Source organism: Pongo pygmaeus, chromosome 10 (assembly GCF_028885625.2).
Source record: "Pongo pygmaeus isolate AG05252 chromosome 10, NHGRI_mPonPyg2-v2.0_pri, whole genome shotgun sequence".
NCBI classification, from domain to species: Eukaryota; Metazoa; Chordata; class Mammalia; order Primates; family Hominidae; genus Pongo; species Pongo pygmaeus.
This window is the reverse complement of record NC_072383.2, coordinates 95,224,515-95,250,626: the sequence shown is the minus strand read 5'-3', so window position 1 is coordinate 95,250,626 and position 26,112 is coordinate 95,224,515. Positions and strand designations below refer to the sequence as shown.

Genomic DNA, 26,112 nt, shown 5'->3' with positions numbered 1-26,112 from the left:
ATGATGATGATGATTATAATATAGCTAATATTTCCTAAACAATTATTTTTACTAGGCCTTATGACAAATACTGAAAATATATTATCTACTTTAATCTTCACAACAACTGTGAGAGGTTGGAATTTGTACTTTTTTACCTATGAGAAAACTGAGGCTTAGAGAAGTTAAATAACTTGCCCAAGTTCACACAACTAACAAGACTCAAGGCTGAGATTCCAACCTAGACCTGTCAGAAACCAAGGCCTATTGACATTATAAATTGCACATTTTATTATAACAAATTCTTTTTTATAACCTACATATATTTTTTTTTTACAAAAGAAAAAGCTTTAAAGAACTTATAGTTCCATGTGGCTGGAAGGCCTCACAATCATGGTGGTAGGCAAGGAGGAGCAAGTCATGTCTTACATGGATGACAGCAGGCAAAGAGAGCTTGTGCAGGGAAACTCCCATTTTGAAAACCATCAGATCTCATGAGACTTACTCACTATCAGGAGAACAGCACGGGAAAGAACCACCCCCATGATTCAATTACCTCCCACTGGGTTCCTCTCATGAAACACGGGAATTGTGGGAGTTGCAATTCAAGATGAGACCTATTTTTAACCACAATTTATCCAAAATTATACTTAAGCTTGATTTTATTATCAGTGGTCTACCACAGTAAGTCTATACATTTCCATAATAAACAATTAAGTTCCCTGTTTAAAAAGTGGGAAAAGGACACAAATGGCCAAATGAATAAATGAAGCAAAGATTAAATTTCAGATGTTCAAAACGAAAGGAAATTCAATTCAATTCAAGAACCAATGACCAAGAGATGTGGTGTACAAGGCACTGTAAGAACTCAAAGATGAAGATAACATCAACTTTGACCCCAGGAAGCTAATGAGCTAATGGGAAAAGTACAGTATAATATTTCAGGTCTTACTTCAAATGTCACTTCCTCAGAGAAGTCTTCAGTCTTCCCTGACCACCCTATCTAAGCTGTGACCCCATTCCCTGTCACTCTCTGTCACAGGGACCAGCAAACCTTTTCTGTAAAGGGTGAGAAAATAAATAAGTTAGGCTTTGTAGGCCATACAGTCTCTGCCAAAATTACCCAACTCTGCTTTTGTAGTGTGAAAGCAACTATAGATCATAAGTAAATGAATTAACAAGGCTGTGTCCAATAAAACTTTATTTATAAAACAGGGAGTCACCAGATACAGCTCATAGGCTATAGTTTGCTGACCCCTACTCTAACATATCACTCTGTTTTCTTCCTGCATAGCACTTAACAAAATCTAAGATTATCTCATTTATTGATTTGTTTATACTGTCTATTTCCTGCCACGAAAATAGTAGCTCTAGGAGAGTGGAATCTTTGTTGCTGGTTCACAGCTAGCTCTTCAGTGCACAGAACGGAGTTTCTGACACAGAGATAGTTCTTCTAAACATCTGTCAACTGACTAAATGAATAAATGCCATTTTGCTAAAGGAGAAACACGAATGCCAACCAACACAATAAGTATACTTAGCCTTACTAACAATAAAAATACAATAATATTATACTATTTTTCACTTGTCATGCTTTCAACCATTAGAAGAGGAGGAGGAAAACCAGTGTAGATGGGCTGGGCTCAGCAGCTCACACCTGTAATCCCAGCACTTTGGGAAACCAAGGCAGGTGGATCACTTAAGGTCAGAAGTACAAGACCAGCCTGGTCAACATGGTGAAACCCTATCGCTACTAAAAAAAAAATTAGCCAGGTGTGGGGCGCTTGCCTGTAGTCCCAGATACTCGAGAGGCTGAGGCAGGAGAATCACTTGAACCCAGCAAGTGGAGGTTGCAGTGAGCCAAGATCACACCTCTGCACTCCAGCCAGGGTGACAGAGCAAGATTCCACCTCAAGAAAAACAAAAAACAAACCCAGAAAACTAGTAGAGATGAATATGTAGGTAAATGGTCCTCTCATCTACTATTGATAGGAGAGAAATGTTGGTGCAACATTTCTGGAGGATTAATTTGCTGTAATATATCAAAATGTATATACCAATTTTAAAATGGGTGAATAATTGAAGAGATATTTATCTAAAGAAGATACGCAAATGGTCAATAAGCCCATGAAAAGATGCTCAACATCATTAGTCATTAAGGAAATGCAAATCAAAATCACAATAAGATACTACTTCACACCCACTAGGATGACTACTATTAAACACACACACACACAAACAGAAAATAAAAAGTCTTGGAGAGAATGCAGAGAAATTGGAACCTCTATGCATTGTTGGTGGTAGTATAAAATTGTACAGCTGCTCAGGAAAACTATTTGGAAGTGCTTCGAAAGGTTAAACATAGAATTACCATATGATTCAGCAATTGCGCTAAAGATTTGAAATCAAGGCTTCAGATTTGTACACTAATGTTCATAGCAATATTACTTACAATAGCCAAAAGTGGAAACAACCCAAATGTCCAGTAACAGGTAAATCCATGAAGAAAAGTGGTATACACATACAATGGAATGTTAGTCCATCTTGAGAAGGAATAAAATACTAGGACATGTTACAACACAGATAACTTTCAAAACATTATGCTAAGTGAAATAAGCCAGACACTAAAGGACAAATATTGGATGATTCTAATATGAGGTATCTAGAGTAGACAAATTCATAGAGACAGAAAGTAGAATAGGTTACCAGGAGCTGGGGTGGTGGGGGAGGAGGAATTGAGGAGTTATTGTTTAATGGATATAAAGTTTCTATTTGGAATGATGAAAAAGTTCTGGACAGTGATAGACAGTGGTGATGGTTGCACAACATTGTGAATATACTTAAGGCCACTGAACCGTACACTTAAAATGGTTAAAACTTTAAATTTTATATTATATATATAATAAAAATGTACATATACTTTTTTACTCCAAATCCAATCCCTAGGAATTAACTCTGAAGAGGTAATACAGAAGAATGAAATATGTATGTACTAGGATCAATCAACTGCAGGACCCATCAATAAAGATCTAGCTATGTAAATGGCACCCAACACAACAAATACATAAAAGAAACCATTATGCAGGCATTAAATATGACAAAGTAGACTTTTCACATAAAAATTTATCCATAAAATTATTATTTGATGAAAAAAGCAAGTGACAGAATACATGTAAAGTATGATACCATTGATATAAAAATTCTAAAGTTTATCTGTACATAGGGAAAATTCTAGATATACTCTAAATGTTAATAGGGGTTATTCTGTGAATGGTAGATTTGAGGTGACTTCAAAAATTATCCTCTTTTAGTTCTTTGTATTAGTTGAAGGTTTTTGAACACAGAATTTTTTAACCAAAATAATGTGCTATTGTAAACTCATGTTTATCACTTTTTCACATTAATAAGGAGGGTTAGGCCCTTGATACTTACAATTAGATGTTTTCTATATTTCCGTTTCATAGCAATAATACTTGTGAGTGAATTAGATACAATTTTAAAGGAGAAATACATACCTCAGATAGTGGTGTTGGCTCTTTATCATTCAAAAACAGAGATGCTATTTCAGAGCAACATTGAATAATCATGTCCTAGAAATAAGGAGATAGTAATATAGTGAGGTTGATATTATTAGAAACCTAAATATTACCTATTTAATTATAAACTATTTCATTTGTCTTTTCTTGATCATTACCTAACCTTTGTTCCCAGGGTAAGACAGAGGGCTCAGAAGTCATAACCCGTTAAATAATTAGGCTCTTTTGAATTGTATCTAATTGTACAAAATAAGATTTTGAAAATAATTATTTTTCTAAATAAGGGTTTGAAAAATTACTTTTCTTCTGAGAAGAGAGCCCTGGAATGAAGAGTTTCAGATCCCTGAAAGGGCTTTCAGCAGAGAAGAATGACTGGGAATTATGGAAGACAGGGGAAGAGCGAATGAAAAGGAAGAGAGTCAATAGCATGATAACACTGCCCATAATCCTGCTGCATGGATGCAGCCATGTTCATGTGTGGACACCCAATCCACAAGGGACCTACCCATAGACAGGTTGAATCTGTCAGATTCCCTATCATACGATTTCATGTAAGGAAGAACAACAGAAGAGACATACAATCAGTATTGACTGCATGAGCCGAAAGGTCCAGATGCGGAGTTGGAGAAGGCAGCCATTAGGCCAATGTGAGAGAAGACAGAGAAGATGGAGATGAGTGAGAACTCACACCACCTGCAGGACTGAGCACAGTCTTGGCTCCTGATCCGCCAGTTCAAATTTCTGTGAGTCCACTGTTTCAGGTTCCAGTCTTTGTCTATGCATGACCATACTCAACTCATCCTGACAAACACTACCTCCCTATCAAACCTAATTGACTTGAGTTAGTGTAAGTAGTTTTTTCCCCACTTAAAATTGAAGAAGTCATAACTACATAATTGTCACAGATTAACTATGCCTACTTCACAATGTTGCCACTGTCTGGTACTGAAGGAAGCAAAAATTTGCTTTTCTGATAATATGTATAATATATATTATTAAATAATAAATTAAATAATATATATTATACACATATTATATATACTATATATTATATATAAATATATTATATTTATATTATATATAAATATAATATATTTATATATAATATAAATATAATATATTTATATTATATACTACATATTATATATAAATATACATTTCTATATTATATACGATATATTATATATAAATATATATTTATATATAATATAATACATTATATAAATGTATAATGCATATATACATATATTGTATATATAATGTATATATGTATATATTGTATATATAATATATATTATAATATATATGATATATATTATATATTATATTATATATAATATAATATATAATACAAATATATAATATATAATATGTATAATATAGTATATATTGTGTATATAATGTATATATATACAATATATAATATATATTATACTTATATTATATATTATACAATATACTAATATATTATGTTATATATGAATTTATATATTAATATATTATGTTATATATCAATTTATATATTATATATTATGTTATATATCAATTTATATATTATATATTATATATTAATTTATATATTATAATATGTAATATATTATATATTTATACATAATATATTAATATATATTTAATATATAACATATATTATGATATATAATTATATAATGTAATATTTATATATCATATAATATATAATATTTATTTATATATCATGATACATATTATATATTATTTACATATTATATTATATAATATATATCATGATATATATTATATATAATAATATATGTTACATATTATATATTATTTACTATATGTAATATATAAAATATATATTATATACAATTACATATTACACATTATATATAATAATTATTATGTATACACTATATATATTATTTACATATTATATATTATATATATTTTATATATACACACACATTTACCAGCATTTAGAATACTAAAATGATAAAAGTACATTAATTTTTAAATAACTAAGCAATACTGGTTAAAACCTTGAGATAGAAAAGCAAACAACACCTGAACTCAAAGCCCCAAAACGCCATTATATCTAAGTTTAAACAAATGCAAAAACAAGGAAAAGGCCAAATTTCAGGTTCTAAAACCATAGATAATTCAATTCAATTTAACAAATATATTCAAGGCATTATATTAGGTGCTGTGGAACACAAAGATGAAGAAACAGACCCTCTCCCCCCAATATTTATAATTACTCAGAAAAACAGATTCATATACAACTAAATAAAATACCAAGCAGAATGTGCTCAGAACACAGATAGTTATGACATGGTCTAGGATCCTAGATGTGGGAGAGAATAATTCTTAGTAGCAGAAACATGGAAGACTTCCTGGAGGAAGGGTCATAAGAACTGAGCTTTGAAAAAAATAGTGCAACTTCAACTGGTAGAGACTGGGGACCAGGGCATTGTGGGGCGGGTAGGGTGGGGGGAGCCATACATAAGCAATGAACAGGGGACATTCAAGGAACACAAGGAATTTGCTGATATGGTGATATGATCTTCATTGCAGGTGTGTATAGGAACGATGGCAGTAAGAGTTCTCACTGGAGAGGTAAATTTTTAATAGGTCATGTAAAAGTAAGGAGTTTGGATTTTATTGTATAGAGAATAGAGCACGACTGGACTGAGGGAATAATGGCAGAGATTGCTTTGAAAAGATAATTTGACCACAGTTTAAAAGTGAACTGCACTGGAAAGAGACAGAGAAATCAGCTAGGATGCTACTCAAGCAGTTTGGGTAGGAAGTGATCACGGCTAGAAGTGGGCCGGCTTCTATGGGTCTAAAAATGATGGACGACAGGCAGACTACCCAGCACTAGTCAGGGTACACCAGTGTCCTGTGCTGATCTTGCCGGGCCCCTGGTCCACTTTTCCAGATAGAGGGGAACACACATCCACTCCTATATACCCCTTATTTATCTGTATTTCCAATTGAGTGCTTAGGTAAGGTATGCTTTCTGTCTAAATAAAAGATTTCAACAACAGCATGATGGGTTATTGTAAGGATTTCATCAAGAGCCATGAAACAAAATGACACTGTCTATGTCATTAATCAACTCACATCACAGATGAAGAGAGCAATGCTACCTGAAAAACGCCTTGCCCTGCTTCAGCTCAACATTTTTCAAACAGAAATTTTGCTTCAATGACATCCTTTTAATCTGGCATTACTTGAGGTAAACTGCATACACATGTTCTGAAATTGGCTGACTGGAGGTTGGGGCTGTGAGTTCATTGTGTGACCTTGCTACCACAGAGATGAAGAAGGGGAAGGCAGGGAGCTCGCCAGTCCCAGCCAGAAAGCAGTTGGATGCACGCGTGCTGCAGCTAGCGAGGGGCTGGGAGAGCACAGAATGACCCTTGCTCAGTCTTTGCCACTTCTCCCTTAAAAAGAACATCTGCTATTTCTATGAGCAGTGGCCCTCTGAGTGACTTCAAGATATTAAAGCCAATTCTTAGATTTAGTTGAAATCATCATTTTCCTTCATCTATAATGTGGGTGGGCGGAAAAAAACTTCCTAAGTTGCTTTCCAGCCTCCAAACTCTTCCTTCCCTCATCTCTCCTTCACATGCCACCACGATTGTCTTGGCAAATCATAGGGTGTCATAAGCTCCCCTTCCAGGTGAGGTGCTGCCCCTACCTTGTCCTAGCCCCCAAGATCCAGCCCTGCTTTCCCACAGCCCTCTCTTACAGAACAAAATCCTTTCATCATTTATCCATTCAACATCAATCAAATTCCTCCTATAGGCCACGAAGGAGGAATAGGAGATGAACAAAACACAGAGAGCCCATAAGGAGTTCATGGCCTAGTGAGGGCAATTGGAGAGACAGACTCCTACAGCACTTGGTAGTGAGATCAGAGCAGAGGAAGCACATAATTCCACGCAGCCTTCCTGAGCCATCTCCCACTACATTCACCCTGTACTTCTGCCACAACAGATGTCTTATTGTTCCCTGAATATGAGGTTCAGTTCCATGACTTCATATCTCATCTCTTGCTGTATCCGCAGTCTGGAATGAGTTTTCTCCACAGGTCTCCAACTAGAAGTTTCACAAACTATTAAGGAAGCACTAAGGTTCAGTTACTGGGCCAGATATTGGCGATATAATGATGAATAAGCCCTCTGAGCAAAGGAATTCACAGTCAAGAGAGAGGAAGAGACAAATAATCAGCTAATTGCCTAACCAATACAGGATATTTGGGGATGCAAGGAAACATGGCCTTAATTTCAGTCTAGAAGGGCTAGAAAATGCTGTGTGAGCTATTTAAGCAAGCACAAAGTCTAGCTCAACTTTCTCTCTCAACACACACACACACACAAACACACGATCTATATAAATGAGACTTTAAATACAATCAGTTAGAAGAGTTTGCATCAATAACCCCATTGCCAAGAAGGAAGGATTCTACAACTCTACCTGTCTATACAGTGCAGAATGTAGATAATGGGGAAATAGGAAAACTGGAAGAAGCCAGAGGTACTAAGTTGAACAACATAATAAATTGCTGAGCCAGACTGGGAAGGAGAAAAGAAACAAAAATCTCTATGTAGACTGAGTTGGAGGAAAAGGTGTAGGAGTTTGAGCCAAATGAGACAGATGTTAGAGAGCTGCTATGGATGCCAGAGATCTGTGAGAGCAAGACAGCTGGGGAAAAGAGGATTTACAAGAAACTTTTCTGTGTATTCTAAAGGATTCCCCCTGGGATGTTCCTATAAGAGACTGGAAAGATTTAGATTATTTTCAATGGTTTGGACATCAGACTGACTGCCACACTTTCTTAAGACAGAGCTACTGGGTGGCTGGGCTCATTAGGAATGACATCTGGGTACGTATGGCCATACTCGTACATTGATTAAGCTCCTCTGTGACAGGGACCTGGTTATATTGATTTCTGTATATTCTCACTTCCTCAAGCCTGGAAATAGTTTGCACATAATAGTTCCTCAAAAATAATTTGTGAATTGATGCTAATTTCCAATTGTATCTTGCTCTGTGTTCTCACAGTACTTTAATAGTTGGGATATACTCCCTATATATTAATTTTAATTGTCTTACAATCAGGCATTTCATAAATGTTTGCTGAACTAACTTTAGGTGACTTGGCAAACATATTTTAAACTTTTCATATCAGTATGCTATCATTCCAAATAAGGTGTATGCATCTTAAAATCAGGGTGGTTTGCCTCTTCCATATGCTTTAGAACACCTGACAGGCTCTGAACACTCCCGTTAACTGTGAATGACAGATTAAAATAACTCAGCCATTCAGAGCCAGTGTTGTTCACTTTAGAAAAAAGGACACACAAGGTTTTCAAGCCAACAGTGATTGGAACACCTGTTCTGTAGCCCTCCCAATACATCTTAAATTAATATATGTGTTCTGAAGTTCTTGGCTTATTCTGGACCCTAGGGTTTTGGGGGGAAATACATAAAAGGGAGTGAAGAGGAAAACAAGATTCACTACCTTCCCCCCATATCAACCAAAGACACATTTTCTGCACCCTTATATTCAATAACCCACCAACAATCTATACTTTTAATAGAAATAAATATATTAGATTATGGAAACTATGAAATCCTGTCCAATTCCACACCAGAGTTGATCTCTTTTAGAAGTGTCCTACTTAACTTCTAATTAGCTCCATATGAAGGTTGTCATGACAACAAACTAGCAGATTTAGTCAATGGAATTTATTTGATACAACCCAGAATCGAGCTTTTTTTAAAAAAAAAAATAAAGTGCTCATTAGTATTGTGGAAAAAAGAAACATTTATATGCAATTTCATTTCTCAACTATCAAACGCTGTGAGCTAATTTGCTTGCCAATTCACCTAAACGAATATTAGTGTTCCTTCTGTCTGGTGACATTCTTCCATATATAGAACTAACAGAGCCAGAAAATATCTAAAATGCCCCACGTTAAAGCTGAAGAAACACTTTCCAGGTTGGAGAATAAAACAAATTCAAAAACACAAACAAGAACATCAAGAGTGAAAAGAGTTTGTTCTACTTGAGGGTTGACCCAGGCACATCCACCATTTCAGTTGGAACAGGAAAGCAAGCCATAAGCCTTTCTGAAGGCAAGGTAGGTCCTCCAGATTCCTCCCTCCACTTATCTTCAGACACCACCATACCCTCGACCTCATTTATTTCTTATTTGTTTATATTTATAGTCAACCTCTTGACTCAGATGCTGGGTTCGTTTTGATGAATTTGATACCTACATCTGCCCACCAAGGATGTTTTTGGTGACTCTCAGTCCACCCAAAGAGCCCATCTCTCCGTCTCAGAGCAGGATTTGAATGAAAAGATCATTTTGGAGTTGAGAGGAAAATTAGCTCCAGGAAAAGCTAAGAGACAGACCTTCAGTAGTAAAGCTGAGTGGCAAAGGGTACAATCTAGAATCCTTACTCTAACAGATGCTCATTCTCCTGTCTCAGACAATCTAAGCTGAAAATGGGTTCAGAGGAAAATAATCATTTTCCATATATGAACTATATAGTAGTGAATTTAGGGATGATTTCAGCAAAGAATATTCTAGACCATGGCTCAAAAACAGCAATATGGTAAATTTGGTATGTGGCTTAAAAACTGTCATTGTAGGTATTCTATAAAAGAAGTGTAAAAATAGAGAGCTGAATTCTTTTTGCAAATAGACATGAAAGGGCAATCATGCACTTTATAAAATAAATCTATATCTACAGCTATAGCTATAAAACCTCCCAAGTTTGAGATAGTTTGAGCTATCTGATATATTGAGGGATTTATTATAAGCACTCAGTACATCATTAAGCATCATAATTCATGTTGCAACATTGGAGGACACTGAAAAGGATGTTCAACCAAAATTCTAAGACATCTGCCCCATGATATACCCAGGCACAGAGCACAGAAGTCACAAATGCTGAAAAGTGGCATTTTGCAAAGGCTAACTGTACTTTCACAGTAGATTCTCTTACGGTTAGGCTTGCTGCTTTTACAATAATGGAAAATGCATTCATTCACTCTACTGATGAATTCAAACTAAAAATGCCAACAAGTATCTTCTAAATATCAGGAAAGTTGCTGACTTTTACACTTTCACATAATGAAAGTGTATAGATGAGGTAAACAAGAAAACAAAACCAAACCAATAATATTCTTTCAGAACTAAAAATATTTTGTTACTGATACCCAATTAAATATTACTAGCAGGAAATGATTTAAGTCAAAAAGATATACTAGACCAAAAATAAAGAGAAGATCCTAAAAGCAGGAGAGTTGGGTAGAATTACGTGCTTCCTCTGCTCTGATATCAGCAGAGTGAGGCAAGAGTCTGCATCTCCCATTGCTCTCATGAGACCATAAGCTCCTAAGGGCTCTCTCTGTGTCTTGCTCATCCCCTATTCCCATGCCATGGCAAGTAGGAGGCATGCAAAAGATGTTGAATGAAGAAATGATGAATAAACTTTGTTTGTAGGCAAGAATTGTGGAAAAGTGAGGCTGGGACCCAAGTAGCTGGGAACTCAACCCAAAAAGTGTTGCAAGGAGGGCCCAGAAGCAGAGCTATGCAGCAGGCATGAGAGCATTCAGTCTTCAACTGGAACAGGATGGTGGGAGGCTCCAGAGGAAAATGTGTTTGAGACATTATTTGATAAATATGAATACTTCAGTAAAAAATCTATGGATGAACATATGAAAGTTCTGATGTAATGACTGAGAAAACAGAGAATAAAAGACAAGTCAAGAAAAATTCAAACACAAAAGAAAGGAAAATAACTATAGTACACTACTTGACTCAGCTATGAACATCATTTACAGGGTCATAACACTGAATATTGATTTAATTAAATTTTGTGAGGTAACAATATATAGAAGAGAAGGGAAAAGAAGAAGTTGGGGAGAAGTATAAGTAAGCTAAATCCATATATATCAGACAGGGAATCAATACATATTGTCTAAAATTGATACCTCCAGAAAAAACAATAATTTCTGGCTTTCAGCATGATTCATCATTTTGTCTGGCTTTCTGTCTTCCAAACTGGTGGCACAATTGTTGGTACAGCATATAAATTATTTGGCTAATGAACAAACTGTTAGTGGAAGTGATATGATGGAAGTTTTATGAGCCAGTGTGTAATGTGCCCCTTCTTTCCCTCCTGCCACAGTGACTGGTGATGTTCCATGATGAATGTGCCACCCACCTGGATGCTGGCATGGGGAGACATGAAGCAGGTCCCCAGCTGACTCACTCAGATTTGAAGGCTTTTTGTTACTCCATCTTTCATGACTGATACTGAATATTATTTGTAGATGTGAAAGCAAATAACAAAAGCAGCAGCTAAAAGTGGAAAGTGGTTGCCTCTGCAGAGCGGAATTGTGGAGTGAGCAGAGGTTGGGCAGCAGATTGCCTTTTTTCGTTTTAAGCCATTTAGATCTATCTTTTAAACAGCTACATTAAGTACAGAATACATCTCTCAAGAAATTAAGGTACAAATGGTAATTTAAAGAACAGGTAATTAGGGGAGAACATATATTCCCTACCCTTCTCATTTCCATAAAGGGTAAGGAATTTCCATATCTCTCCCAAAGAAGGCAAGACACTTCCAGCTTCTTTTGGATTTACCCACAAAAGAGTAGAGTGACTTACTTCATCAGTGAGTTTGGGAAAAGCAACAGAGCATGCTAGGCTCAGCCCCTTCTGGGCTACCTTTGTTTATACCTTTTGGAGGCACCCTACCTGCAGAACTATAATTCTCTGCTCTCCATGCAGTAAGCTTGAGTGGGGCAGAAGGGAAATGGGGAAACCCTATGGTTACGCAGGTGTGCCAGATGACTGCATGACTAGGTGGGCAAGTCTGGCTAATTCAGGGGTAAAATATTAATGTGCTCATTTGGTCACAGATCTAAAGCCAAGTTCACTAATCAGCTTTATCAGTAATGATGCTGACATTTTGGTCTCCATATAACTGTCTCCTGTGCCCCAGGAGAACTCAGAACTCAGGAGGGGACAGAAAACCCCCACCTCCTCCAAAACACAAACATTGGTCATCAGAAAAACAACTCAGCTGTGTGATCAGACTTAATAGCACACTATATGGATAATAGCCTTTTTTGTTAGAAAAATATATATAATATAAAAAGTCTGAAAAAATATGCTTATCTGTATTTTCTAGTTTTTCTTCACATATTATTTGGGTAATGCAAGTGTTTAAATAATAGATTTAGAGTAAAAAAAGATAAAAGTAATATTGCAAAGTCACAAAGCATTATTTCTTAGGATTCACAGCTATAGCTGAAAGATTTATCTGGATTGGTCTGTGTTCATTCACCATCAAATTCTTGTAATTCGTATGCTTAGAAGACCTTCAGACCTTCAGAAGACACACTACATATGTGTCAAAAAGTTAAGTCATGTCTCGTACTCTGAATAAACTAGAGGCAGAAGAATTACAGAGTTTAAGTCCAGTTACATAGTTCTGCTTTGAGGATATAAAAGATAATCTATAGCAATGTCATTTTCCATTATTTCACAACTTACTTCCATTTCATTATCAACTGATTCCTCTTCCACTTCTATTTCATATATGTTTTCATTTGAGGTAATTTCAGGAGCTGCTGGCAATGATAGTTCAGCTATTTGAGCAAGATTAGATAATTTTTCATGAATTGCAATAACCCTGAAAATAACAAATATATATGTATTTTATTAGAAGAGTTAAGAAAGGTATTTATGGCTGGGCGCGGTGGCTCATGCCTGTAATCCCAGCACTTTGGGAGGCCGAGGCAGGCAGATCATGAGGTCAGGAGATCGAGACCATCCTGGCTAACATGGTGAAACCCCGTCTCTACTAAAAATACAAAAAATTAGCCAGGTGTGGTGGCGGGTGCCTGTAGTCCCAGCTACTCAGGAGGCTGAGGCAGGAGAATGGCGTGAACCTGGGAGGCAGAGCTTGCAGTGAGCGGAGATTGCGCCACTGCACTCCAGCCTGGGCGACAGAACGAGACTGAAAAAAAAAAAAAAAGAAAGATATTTATTTGCAGAATCAATAAACTTGTATAAAGTAAGCCCTCAGTTATTTAACGATTAGATTTCTGATGTGGCCAGGCATCATTCATTCAGTAATTCCCTTTATTCAAGAAACATGAGCAAAAAGACAGTCTTAACTTTCATTATGTTTATGGTCTTGTTATACATGCAGATAAAAATATAATTAGAAATTGCAAAAGCACAATAAAAAAGGCACACATCTAAAATATTGGTGAAGATGAAAATAAAGAAAATAATTATCTATGTGGTGAAACAAAATCTAGGCAATAACAAAAGATTTACTCCTATGGAAGTCTTAGTCATGCTCTGACTATCCGGCTGACCTGCAGGTAAGAATTAAGACAAGTTAGCAATGACTCTAAAAGGTCAATCAAGGGACCCATAACAATTCAGTGTATTGCATGTGTGTCAGGAATGGGAGTGAAGAGGATGGAGGAAGGGAGGTAGGGAGAAGAATCAAGAAAAATGGAAAAGTAAAAGCCAAAGGAGGGCACTAGCAATGATGCTGAAGACAGGGTTCACACGCCAGTTAACAGTGATGCCCTGAAGGCAGAGTGGACCAGGTGAGTGGAGGCAGAAGATGGAAAGGCTTACAGTTGAAGAAGGCAAACAGCCACCTGCATGGCCCCGGTGACTCCACACTACAGGCACAACACACATGTGCATACATGTGTTTACATATGTGCATGCACATGCATGTCTCCATTCAAGGAAGGAAGAAAATTTTTATGCAAAAGAAGCAAATGATCCCCCAAACAAACTGACATCAGGAACACAGGCTAAATGTCAATTTTCCAATTTTCCACAGCATCCTCATCTGCAGCATTGTGCAATACTTGATTATCCTAATGATAGCTCTCAGCAATAAAAAGTTAAAAATGTAATTACATATAAGAGGATTTGAATTTATACAGTATGCCTTAGAAACTTTTCTGTTAAAAAGGAAACAGTTAAATGCAAAGATTTGTTGTAAAAGTTTACTTGAAAAACTTATCCATTACAAAATGGGTCATCTTATACACCAATAATAGACAGAGAGCCAAATCATGAGTGAACTCCCATTCACAAATGCTACAAAGAGAATAAAATATCTAGGAACACAACTTTCAAGGAATGTGAAGGACCTGTTCAAGGAGAACTACAAACCACTGCTCAAGGAAATAAGAGAGGACACAAACAAATGGAAAAACATTCCATGATCATGGATAGGAAGAATAAATATCGTGAAAATGGCCATACTGCCTAAAGTAATTTATAGATTCAAGGCTATTCCCATCAAGCTACCATTGACTTTCTTCACAGAATTAGAAAAAAACTACTTTAAATTTCATATGGAACCAAAAAAGAGCCCGTACAGCCAAGACAATCCTAAGCAAAAAGAACAAAGCTGGAGGCATCATGCTACTTGACTTCAAACTGCACTACAAGGCTACAGTAACCCAAACAGCATGGTACTGGTACCAAAACAGATATACAGACCAATAGAACAGAACAGAGAACCCAGAAACAACACCACACATCTACAACCATTTGATCTTCAACAAACCTGACAAAAACAATCAATGGGGAAAGGATTCCCTGTTTAACAAATGGTGTTGGGAAAACTGGCTAGCCATATGCAGAAAACTGAAACTGGACCCCTTCCTTACACCTTATACAAAAATTAACTCAAGATGGATTAAAGACTTAAATGTAAAACCTAAAACCATCAAAACCCTAGAAGAAAACCTAGGAAATACCATTCAGGACACAGGTATGGGCAAAGACTTCATGACTAAAATACCAAAAGCAATTGCAACAAAAGCCAAAATTGATAAATGGAATCTAATTAAACTAAAGAGTTTCTGCACAGCAAAAGAAACCACAGGCAACCTACAGAGTGAACAGGCAACCTACGGAACAGGAGAAAATTTTTGCAATCTATCCATCTGACAAAGGTCTAATATCCAGAATCTACAAAGAACTTAAACAAATTTACAAGAAAAAAAAACAAACAACCCCATCAGAGTGGGCAAAGGATATAAAAGACACTTCTCAAAAAAAGACATTTAGGCAGCCAACAAACATATGAAAAAAAGCTCATCATCACTGGTCATTAGAGAAATGCAAATCAAAACCACAGTGAGATACCATCTCACACCAGTTAGAATGGCAATCATTAAATAGTCAAGAAACAATAGATGCTGGAGAGGATGTGGAGAAATAGAAACACTTTTACACTGTTGGTGGGAATGTAAATTAGTTCAACCATTGTGGAAGACAGTGTGACAATTTCTCAAGGATGTAGAACCAGAAATACCATTTGACCCAGCAATCCCATTACTGGGTATATACCCAAAGGACTATAACTCATTCTACTATGAAGAAATATGCACACGTATGTTTACTGCAGCACTATTTGCAACAGCAAAGACTTGGAATCAACTCAAATGCCCATCAATGACAGACTGGATAAAGAAAAAAAGGGCACATATACACCATGGAATACTATTCAGCCATAAAAAAGAATGAGTTCATGTCCTCTGCAAGGACATGCATGAACCTGGAAACCATCATCCTCAGCAAACTAACACAGGAACAGAAAACCAAACCCTGCATGTTCTCACTCATAAGTGGGAGTTGAACAATGAGAACACATGGACACAGGGAGGGGAACATCACACACTAGGGCCTGTCTATGGGTTGGGGACAAGGGGATGGAGAGCATTAGGACAAATACCTAATACATGTGGGGCTTAAAACCTAGATGAGGGGTTGACAGGTGAAGCAAACCACCATGGTACGTGTATACCTATGTAACAAACCTGCATGTTCTGCACATGTATCCCAGAACTTGAAGTAAAACTTAAAAAAAAATAGGTCATCTCCAATAATGCTGGAAAAAGTGCCCAATGCATTGGAGAGAAAAGAAGATGAGGAGGCGAAAGACTTGGTGAGTCATGCTTGGTTCCTTCAAACTCTAGCCATGAAACCTTAGACTACTCACTTAACCTCTCTGACCTTAAGGTTCCTTCTACTGTAAGACTGGAATAAGAAAATCCACTTCATCCAATTCACAAGGCTTTTGTAAGGATGAAATGACATAAGTATGTATGTTCTTAACCACAAGGAACCACATGAAGGAAAGATAGTATTCTAAAATGCCATTCTTTTATTCTAATACCTAGAGAAATAAGTCTTACTTGTCTTCCACAAATAGCATAGCTTTCCTTTATAATACTTGGGATTCTAGGAAGGATAAACCGTTCTTTGACATTTGAGTTGCAGATTGTAAATGAGTGTCCAGAACTTCACTGCCCGTGCTGGCAGAGTAAATGGCCCATCTAGCTCCACAAAGAGCAATCTGGGACCGGGAAAAGCAAGCTGGGTCCTCATGCAAAGAGCAACATCAGGTGACCTGAGTCTTGGTGTGAGGCCTGGACCCCATGACCGCACCTGCCTACATCTTGCTCCCTCCCTTTGTGCTTTGGCATGCATTTGCCCCTCACTTCCCTGTCCTCCCACGTACTTCTTCATCTTCATTTCTGTCCTCCAGGTCAACGCCTGCTCCAGCTTTTTAAACCTTGGCACCACAAACAAGCATCTACCATTCTGTCTGGGCTCCCCACAGCCTCTGCTCTCATTTACTGACTCCTAGGCACTCTCTCCCAGAGTCTGCCGTGGCCTGGAGGGCAGGACCCAGTTGTAAGTAGAAACATGGATGACTGACTGGAGGTTTAAAAGCAGAGACAGTAGGCAGGGAACTTGACCTTGGTCACAACAGCACAATTTAGATAGAACTACACAGAAGGCTTTATGTCTGTTCATTGAGCACACTATTGTTTCCTTTGTTGCTGTAAAAAAAAATGCAAAGGATTAAAATATACTTTTTCTTATGAGAACTTAACTAGGAGATGAGGAAGTGAATGATAAAAGGAGTATTTCCCAATTTGCAGGTTATCCAAGTTTCTTCTTCTCTGGCCTATTTTTTCTGACCTGTTTTACTCCTACTTTGCCTTCCAAAGGATGATCAGGACCAATTTCCCATGTACTAATCTTGAGCCTCATAAGAACACAAGGAATGCCACCCAGGATGAGAGAAATAGTTTATTTTCACAGTGCCACCAAAGGACAAGGAGATAAAAGATTTGTTGGGCATGGTCCTCTGTGATGGCCTCAGTGGCTGGGGCTTGTCACTAATTTTAGTAACCCTACTATTGATCAGAAGTACACCAAAATTCAAAACTTTTTGGAATAAAAAAAAGCAGCTTATCAGTTTGATGATTTTCTACTTTATAGAAATTATAATCATTTTCATCATGTGGGGCTGGAAAAAAATCTACATTTCTGGATTTACAAAGCAAGTGAAGAAATACCTGATTTTGTTGCTTAGCTATGCTGGTCTATAGCCTGTACCTAAGTTTTCGACCATTTCACTTGGAAAAGAAGAAAGGAAAGGGAAAGGAAAAGGAAAAGAAGGAAGAAAATAAATTGGCTGAATGAAAATATAGAGGAGAGGAGTGGAGGGAAGGAAGGGAAGAACAGGAGAGAAGAGGAGAAAAGAAGAAGAGAAAGAAAAGAAGGAACAAATAAATTGACGGAATAATTGAAAATATGCCCAGCTCTTGAAACAGCCTTTGTCTCTTTCATAGTGATGCCAAGAAGTCATTCAAAATGAAAATCATGGAACATAAACAAGACTCTCAAAGGAAGGACAGAGAAGCACTAATTCTCTGTTTACCAAGCCATCGATGGAACAGGCGTTAGTGGTTAAGCTTTTCAAAGCATGTTCACACACTGTCTGTCTTGGTCCTGACAATAACCCTGAAAGGCAGGCAGAGCAGTTACGATCATTTCCATCCTACAATGGAGGAAATGGAGGCTAAGGTCAGAAGGGCAATGGACAATGGAGTCAAAAATAAACTAAGTAATAAATTAAAAAACAACAAGGAAATTTGTAAAGTGAAACAGGAAGAGAGAAACGAGGCATGAGCAAAAAGTTAAGAGATATGACCTGCTTGATGGAGAGGGAGGAAAACAACCGAGATGACGCAGAGACTTCTGATTGGGCACAGAGGGAAAGGAAGGCCAAGGGAGGTAGTGGAGTTTGGGCTTAATTTTGAAACTCCATACAAAGCCAAATTAAATTATTTTTTAACCACACTGAAACTACAGGCAAAATATAGTACAGACAACATCCTTGTGCTCTCTGTAATCTCTGTAAAGCATGTATGAATTGTTCCTTCGGCAACCCTCAGTACTATTAATTAGTTAATTAGTATTACTCCCATTTTACTGATAAGGAAACTGAAGTACAGAGGTTACATAAACTGCCCAAGGTTGTGAAGGTAATAAGGGGCACAACTGGTATTTGAATGAAGCAGGCAGGATTCAGAGTTCATGCTCTTAACCACTGCAATACAATATTCCTCTAAACAAAAGGAAGATTCTTCTAGAAGTGCCTTTTAGCAGGTCTCCTATGCTACACCTTGCCAATTACTGAAAGAGTCTATTCTCATGAGAAATAACAACAAAGACAATTTGAGTTGTGGAATTTTTACTTGCCTATTCAGTGGAATCCATAAAGAGCCAACACATGTACTGTTACAAGTGGAATGTCTAACATCTGAAATCTTCAGAGGCTTCAAATTATATGCATACAACAATAAAACCTATAAGAAAAATAAAAGGGGTATAAAATGTGACATCAAAATTAGAGTTTACCTCAAAAAATACAGCATTAGTTCACAAAATATATCACTGTACTTTAAAAAGTATTTGTTTAGAAGAGAAAAACTGGGTTTTCAATTCACCTGAAAGAGAAATGATGTGAACCAGAATTGTACAAAGGTTGTAGGATGAAAATAAATACTATTTGGTAACAATATGATATTATTTTTGAAGAATGACATTTTGTATTGCAACTAAGTTTATATTTCAGCTTTTGAAGGCCCTCTACAGTAAGTTTTAAGCATACACCTGGTAAATAGCCAACTTTGTTCCTTGTTACTTCTCAACGTGTACCGTTCCCATAAGTGGGCATAGTCATTTCTATGAGTTCACTTATGCTGTTCCCTTCCTCTTCTCTCCATTTATCCAATCCACACACAGCTTTCTAGCCACCACAGCTAAGATGAAACGTCCCTTGATGATTCGTGCTCTAGTAATTTCCCTGTTGTTTGGATTCTGACAATTCTGAGGGTCAGTTGCATATGTTATAGCACCTACTTAGTTATGGATTTGTAGCGTTTGAGAGTCACAGAACCTTAGAGATAATCTGGTCTAATTCCCTCATTTTAGATATAAGAAAGCTATTGTCCAGAGCTGCCAACCAAAACCGAGTAATTAGGCATATTGAGGCTCAGAGAACAGAGCACCAAAGTAACAAAGGACATTAGAAGGCCTTAGAAACTACCTCAGAACCAAGACCTTTTAACCCAGCACAGGTAGGGACTCTCTCAGGAGGTTACCGTATCTGTCTGAGAAAACTTCTTCCAAAAGAAGTACAATAGTCTTGAAGCTCCATTTCTAGGAATTTCACTAAATAACCAAGAAAGATTAAGCACCAGAGAGGAGAAAAGACTAATAGTCATCACCATGCCCACACAGAGTTTTTGTCTATTCTTCTGAGAGCAGCTTGGAGAGATTGCCTGGGAGACTTTATCAGACAACTTTTGTTTGCAGTGTTGTGCTACCCCTCTTCTTCCCATAACTTCCCACAAGCTATTGTCTGTTCTTGGTCCCATTCAAACAGATCATTTAAAAACTATGGTCTGCCCTTTGGGTCCATTCAGTTCTGTAAAAATCATTGATGACTTCTCAAAATTGCCCATATCCCCAACTTTCTCTCCCTGAAGGAAGAAACCTGAAGAAGGGTATACAAGCTTCTGAATCTCTCTGGGTAATTGGGTAATGATTCTTTTGTTATTTTCCTGTGCTTATGCACATTACTAAATTTGTATGCTTTTTCTCCTGTTAAGCTATCTATTGTCAGTATTATTTTGGTAGACTTTAGACCGAAATCTTTAGAAGAGGAGGAAAAAACTCTCTTCACCCCTAAAGGCACATGCCTTTACCTCTGCTTCCTCACAAAGTAAACTAAGATAAGAGTAAACGTATTTTTAAGAGGCATAAGTACACAAGCACAGGAAGAATACAAGAGGAGATGAAGCAGACAAAAGATGTTAGCAACACTATGAAGGACAGAAAGCACCTGGAAGAACAAAGCTGACTCAGCAGAGAGGAAAGGCTGTGTCCTAAGTGTTTTCCGAGGGGTTGCCAACAACAAGCATGATTGAGAACCCTGAGAAGCTCAGGAACTGGAGGCTCAGGTACCTTTAAAGGCAGGAGTTGGTGCTACTGCAAACAGGGAGTAACATTAGACAACCTCCCTTTCGTCTGGGTGGGTACAACCTGGAGACTCCTCCTTTCCCTTGCCTCCTCTCTCCTGGCTGAACTTCTTCTATTTTGCTCTCTGCTCATGTTAAATCAGAGAGGATCTATGCTAAGGGACGTTAGGTACAGGGCACAGGTGCTTTACTAAAAACATTGGAATTAAGTGAAAGTCTGTATTCTGAATGAGAGACATCTCGCTACCCTACAACAGCCCCTTCTCAGAATGTAGTAAATTAGGCAGGAGTCTAAGAGAATCATCTTTGGGGAAACTGATATGTCAAAGAGAAAAGACCTACAGGTACTGAAATTTCATCATCCTCCAGTGAAACTACTGGCTCCTTCTGCAGTTACCCTGTAATGAGGCCCACAAATCAATGTCTAACTAAATATGCTTTTTAGTGCTTCACTTCAAACATAAACGGACAGTGAAGAGTCACTAGACAGGAAATGAAAGGCAAAAACTAAAACTAACAGAAGGGAAATTGCAAAATAAGATATAAGACAAAGATCAGGAGAAAACTCCAATGAAACCATAACTAATATCCTCAGATAGAAGACAGACAATATTGCATCTATGAAACAAGAACAGGATACTATCAAAATGGGACAATCAGAGAACAAGGAAAACCACTTAAAAATAAAAATATGATCAAAACAACTAAATAATCAATAGAAGATTCAAAATATAAAGCTGAATCCATCTCCCCAAAAGTGAAACCTAAATTTAAAAACATAGATAATACGGGAAAAAATGAGAAAAGTAAATACTTAATCCAATTGGTTCAATATCTGAATAATACAAATTCCAAAAGGTACTAAGATAACCAGAGGGAGGAAATTATTAAATAAAAAAAGTCCATGAACTGAATAATATTACTTTTCATTTTGAAAGGGCCATCCTAAATATCCAGCACAACAGACGAAAGACACACCAATGTGCATCATGGAATTTCAGTACATACGGGACAGAGGGAAGACTCCGAGAGCTAGCAGAGTCACAAAGAACTAGGAATCAGAACGGGATCAGACTTCTCAACAGCAATGCAAGAGTGCTAGAGACAGTGGAATAATGCCCTTCACATTTTCAGGGAAAATAACTGTCAGTCTAGAATTTTATGCCAAGAAAACAATGAATTAAGCATTAAAATAAAGATCTTTTGTTAGACGTTCAAGGTCTTTTTACCTCCGGGGTAATCTCAGTTAGCTTGCTGCAACCCTGTTAGCATATAAGGGGAATGTAGTCATGGTATTGGCCCTTGGCCAAACCTGAATAAAATGTGTTAACTAGTAATTAATGCACTCCTGTTCTAGGGTCTGAAACACACCAGGGAGCAGCCTGTAACATCTGGTCTGCATTTTTTTTAATAGACAATGTGCATACTGATGATTGGCAGCTGGATCTATTATCTTCACTTCTATTATTGAGTCTGGGCCCACACGTGTTTTTCACTACACAAACACAGATATAAAAGGCTCCTCCTCAGATAAGAGAGCAGCTTAAGACCACAATATGCCATATTTTGGTGGTTTATAATCCATAAATGAACTCTGTCCTATGCGACGGAGACTCTGAAAGCTGCCCCTGGATATCTTGAGTCTGTGGAATGATACCTGTGCTTTCTTTAACCTTCCATGCCTTATCCTTTCCGTGTGAAGTCACGTGAGTATTCTGAAAAATTAGAACCTCTAACACACCCTTTTTCAGGAAGCTGGAAAATGTGTTCATCTGACACAAGAGAGCAACTCAAGACATAAACAAGAGACCCTGGGAACCCAACTTAGAGGAGAAGGAATTCATGGTAGAGTGACGAATAGGACTCTTAAGATGATAGTTGAGCCATAAGAGCAATCAGTGCAGACCTTCAAGGTGAGTGTTACAGCTCTTAAAGGCTGGGCGTCTGGAGTTGCTTGTTCCTTCCGGTGGGTTTGTGGTCTCGCTGGCCTCAGGCGTGAAGCTGCAGACCTTCGCAGTGAGTGTTACAGTTCATAAAGGTAGCGCATCCAGAGTTGTTCTTCCCTCCTGGTGAGTTCGTGGTCTTGCAGTCTTCAGGAGTGGAGCTGCATACCTTCTCGGTGAGTGTTACAGCTCTTAAAGGTGGTGAGGACCCAAAGAGTGAGCAGCAGCAAGATTTATTGCAAAAAGCGAAAGAACAAAGCTTCCCCGCGTGGAAGATGACCAGAGCAGGTTGCTGCTGCTCGCTCAGGCCACCTGCTTTTATTCCCTTATCTGCCCCACCCAAATCCTGCTGATTGGTCCGTTTTACAGAGAGCTGATTGGTCTGTTTTGACAGAGTGCTGATTGGTGTGTTTACAATCCCTGAGCTAGACACAGAGTGCTGATTGGTGCATTTACAATCCTCTAGCTAGACATAAAAGTTCTCCAAGTCCCCACGAGATTAGCTAGATACAGAGTTCTGATTGGCGCATCCACAAACCCTGAGCTAGACACAGAGTGCTGATTGGTGCATATACAATCCTCCAGCTAGACATAAAAGTTCTCCAAGACCTCACCCCACTCGGGAGCCCAGTGGGCTTCACCTAGTTGATCTCGCGCTGGGGCCGCAGGCGGAGCTGCCTGCCAGTCCCGGCACTGTATTCCCGCACTCCTCAGCCCTTGGGCGGTGGATGGGACCGGGTGCAGCGGAGCAGGGGGTGGCGCCTGTAGAGGAGGCTCTGGCCACGGGGGAGCCCACGGCGTGGGTAGGGGGGTGGCTCAGGCTGAGGCCCGGTGAGAATACGAGCGCAGCGTGTGCCGGCCGGCAGTGCTGGGGGACCCGGCACACCCTCCGCAGCTGCTGGCCCGGGTGCTAAGCCCCTCACTGCCTGGTGCCAGCGCTGCTCGGGTGCAGGGCAGGCTGAGCCCGCACCCACCCGGAACTTGCGCTGGTCCGCGAGCACCTGGTTCCTGCCAGCGCCTCTCCCTCCACACCTCCCCGCAAGCAGAGGGAGCCGGCTCCAGCCTCAGCCAGCCCAGAGAGGGGCTCTCACAGTGCAGCGGCAGGCTGAAGGGCTCCTCAAGTGTGGCCAGAGTGGACACCGAGGATGAGGAGGTGCTGAGAGCCAGTGAGGGCTGCTAGCACGTTGTCACCTCTCAATGTCTGTTTTTAAAATTTGATTGTGTTTATTTGGTTCATCTATTTTCTTAGTCTAGCTAGTGCCTTGTCAATTTTATCTTTTCAAAAAACCAACTTTTCATTTTGTTGATCCTTTGTATTGTTTTTTAGTCTCTATATCATTTAGTTCTGTTCCAAGCTTTGATACTTGTTTTCTTCTGCTAACTTTGGGTTTGGTTTGTTCTTGTTTTTCTAGTTCCTTGAAGTGTAATATTAAGTTATTAATTTGTGACTTTTCTACTTTTTTGATGTAGGCATTTAATGCTATGAACTTCACTCTTAGCACTGCTTTTGCTATATCCCACAGGATTTTTTAGTTTTTATGTTGTTTTCATTCATTTCAAAAAATTTTTAATTTCCATCTTAATTTCTTCATTGATCTAGTAATAATTCAAGAACATGCTGTTTAATTTCCATGTGTTTGTATGATTTTGGAGCTCCTCTTAGTATTGATTTCTAGCTTTATTCCATTGTAGTCTGATGAAATCTTTGACATAATTTTCATTAAAAAAATCTGTTAAAACTTTTTTTATGGTCTAATAGTTGGTCTACCTTGGAGAATGTTCCATGCACCAGTGAAAATAAATATTCTGTAGTTGTTGGGTAAAATATTCTGTAAATCTCAGCAAAATGAATTTTGTATAAAGTCCAACATTTATTTGTTAATTTTCTGTCTTGATGATCTATCTAGTGTTATTAGTGGGATGTTAAAGTTGTCCACTATTATTGTATTACTGTCTATCCTTTCTTTAGGTTTAGTAATATTTGTTTTGTGAATTTGTGTACTCTGATGTTGTATGCATACATATTTCAGACTGTTAAATCCTCTTGCTGAATTTATCCCTTTATCATTATATAATGATCTTCGTCTTTTATTGTTTTTTATTTAAAGTTGGTTTTCTTTGGTTTAATGTAGCTACTCCTACTTGCTTTTGGTTCTTATTCCTTTGGAATAATTTTTTCACCCCTTTACTTTCAGTCTGTTATGCGTCTTTATAGGTAAGGTGAGTTTGTTATAGGTAGCGTATAGTTGGATCATGGTTTTGTTTTGTTTTTTAATCCATTCTGCCTATCTGTATTTCTTAAGTGGAGCATTTAATCCATTTATATTCAAGGTTAATATTGATATACGAGGCTTTATTCCTGTTATATTGTTAACTGTTTTCAAGTTGGTTTATAAATTGTTTCTTTTATGTGACTGTTTTATAAGAACTGCGAGTTTTATATTTATATGTGTTTTCATGGTGGTGAATATCAACCTTTTGTTTCCACGTTTAAGACCCATTTGGACATTTCCTGTAGGGCCAGTTTAGTGATGACAAATTCCATCAGCATTTGCTTGTCTGGGAAAGACTTTATTTCTCCTTCATTTATAAAGCTTATTCTGGCAGTATATAACATTATTGACTGACAATTTTCTCTTTCTGCACTTTGAAAATGCCACTGCATTTTCTTCTGGCCTGTAAGATTTACGCTGAAAAGGCCACTGTTAGACTAAGGAGATTTCCTTTATAGATGACTAGACACTTCTCTCTTGCTAATTTTACATTTTTTTTCATTTTGACTTTAGATATTCCAAAGATAATATGCCATGATGAAGTCCTTTTTGCAATGTATTTGCCAGAGGATCACTGGGCCTCCTGTATCTGGATGACTGACTCTTTGCTATATTTGGGAAGTTTGCATCAATTATGTCCTTAAGTAAGTTTTCTAATCTTTTTGATCTCTCTTCCTCCTTGGAAATACCAACAATTCGTAAGTTCTGTTGATTTACATAGTCCCAACGGCTTTGTTCATTCTTTCTTCTTATTTTTGTCTGACAGGAGTATTTCAAAAGACCCATATTCAAGTTCTGAGATTCTTTCTTCTGCTTGCTTTAGTGTGTCACTAAAGCTTTCAAGTGTATTCTGTATTTCCTTCAATGAATATTTTGGTTCAGAAATTCTTTTTTTTAAAGATATTTGTCTTCTTGGTAAATTTTTCATTCATATCCTGAATTGATTTTCTGATTTCTTTGTATTGGTTTTCAGA

At 37.7% G+C, this 26,112-nt stretch overlaps 1 protein-coding gene across 1 annotated transcript in view; it reads right to left on the bottom strand.

Annotated features, from left to right (window-relative positions):
- CFAP54 (cilia and flagella associated protein 54) overlaps window positions 1–26,112 on the bottom strand; it is a 379,132-nt gene that overhangs the window by 42,596 nt on the left and 310,424 nt on the right. Inside the window, exons 65-67 of the mRNA XM_054442311.1 lie at window positions 19,139–19,245; window positions 13,085–13,223; window positions 3,495–3,569 (exon numbers count right to left, since the gene is read on the bottom strand). Coding sequence (XP_054298286.1) covers window positions 3,495–3,569; window positions 13,085–13,223; window positions 19,139–19,245 — 321 coding nt within the window. The remainder of the gene's footprint in view (window positions 1–3,494; window positions 3,570–13,084; window positions 13,224–19,138; window positions 19,246–26,112) is intronic.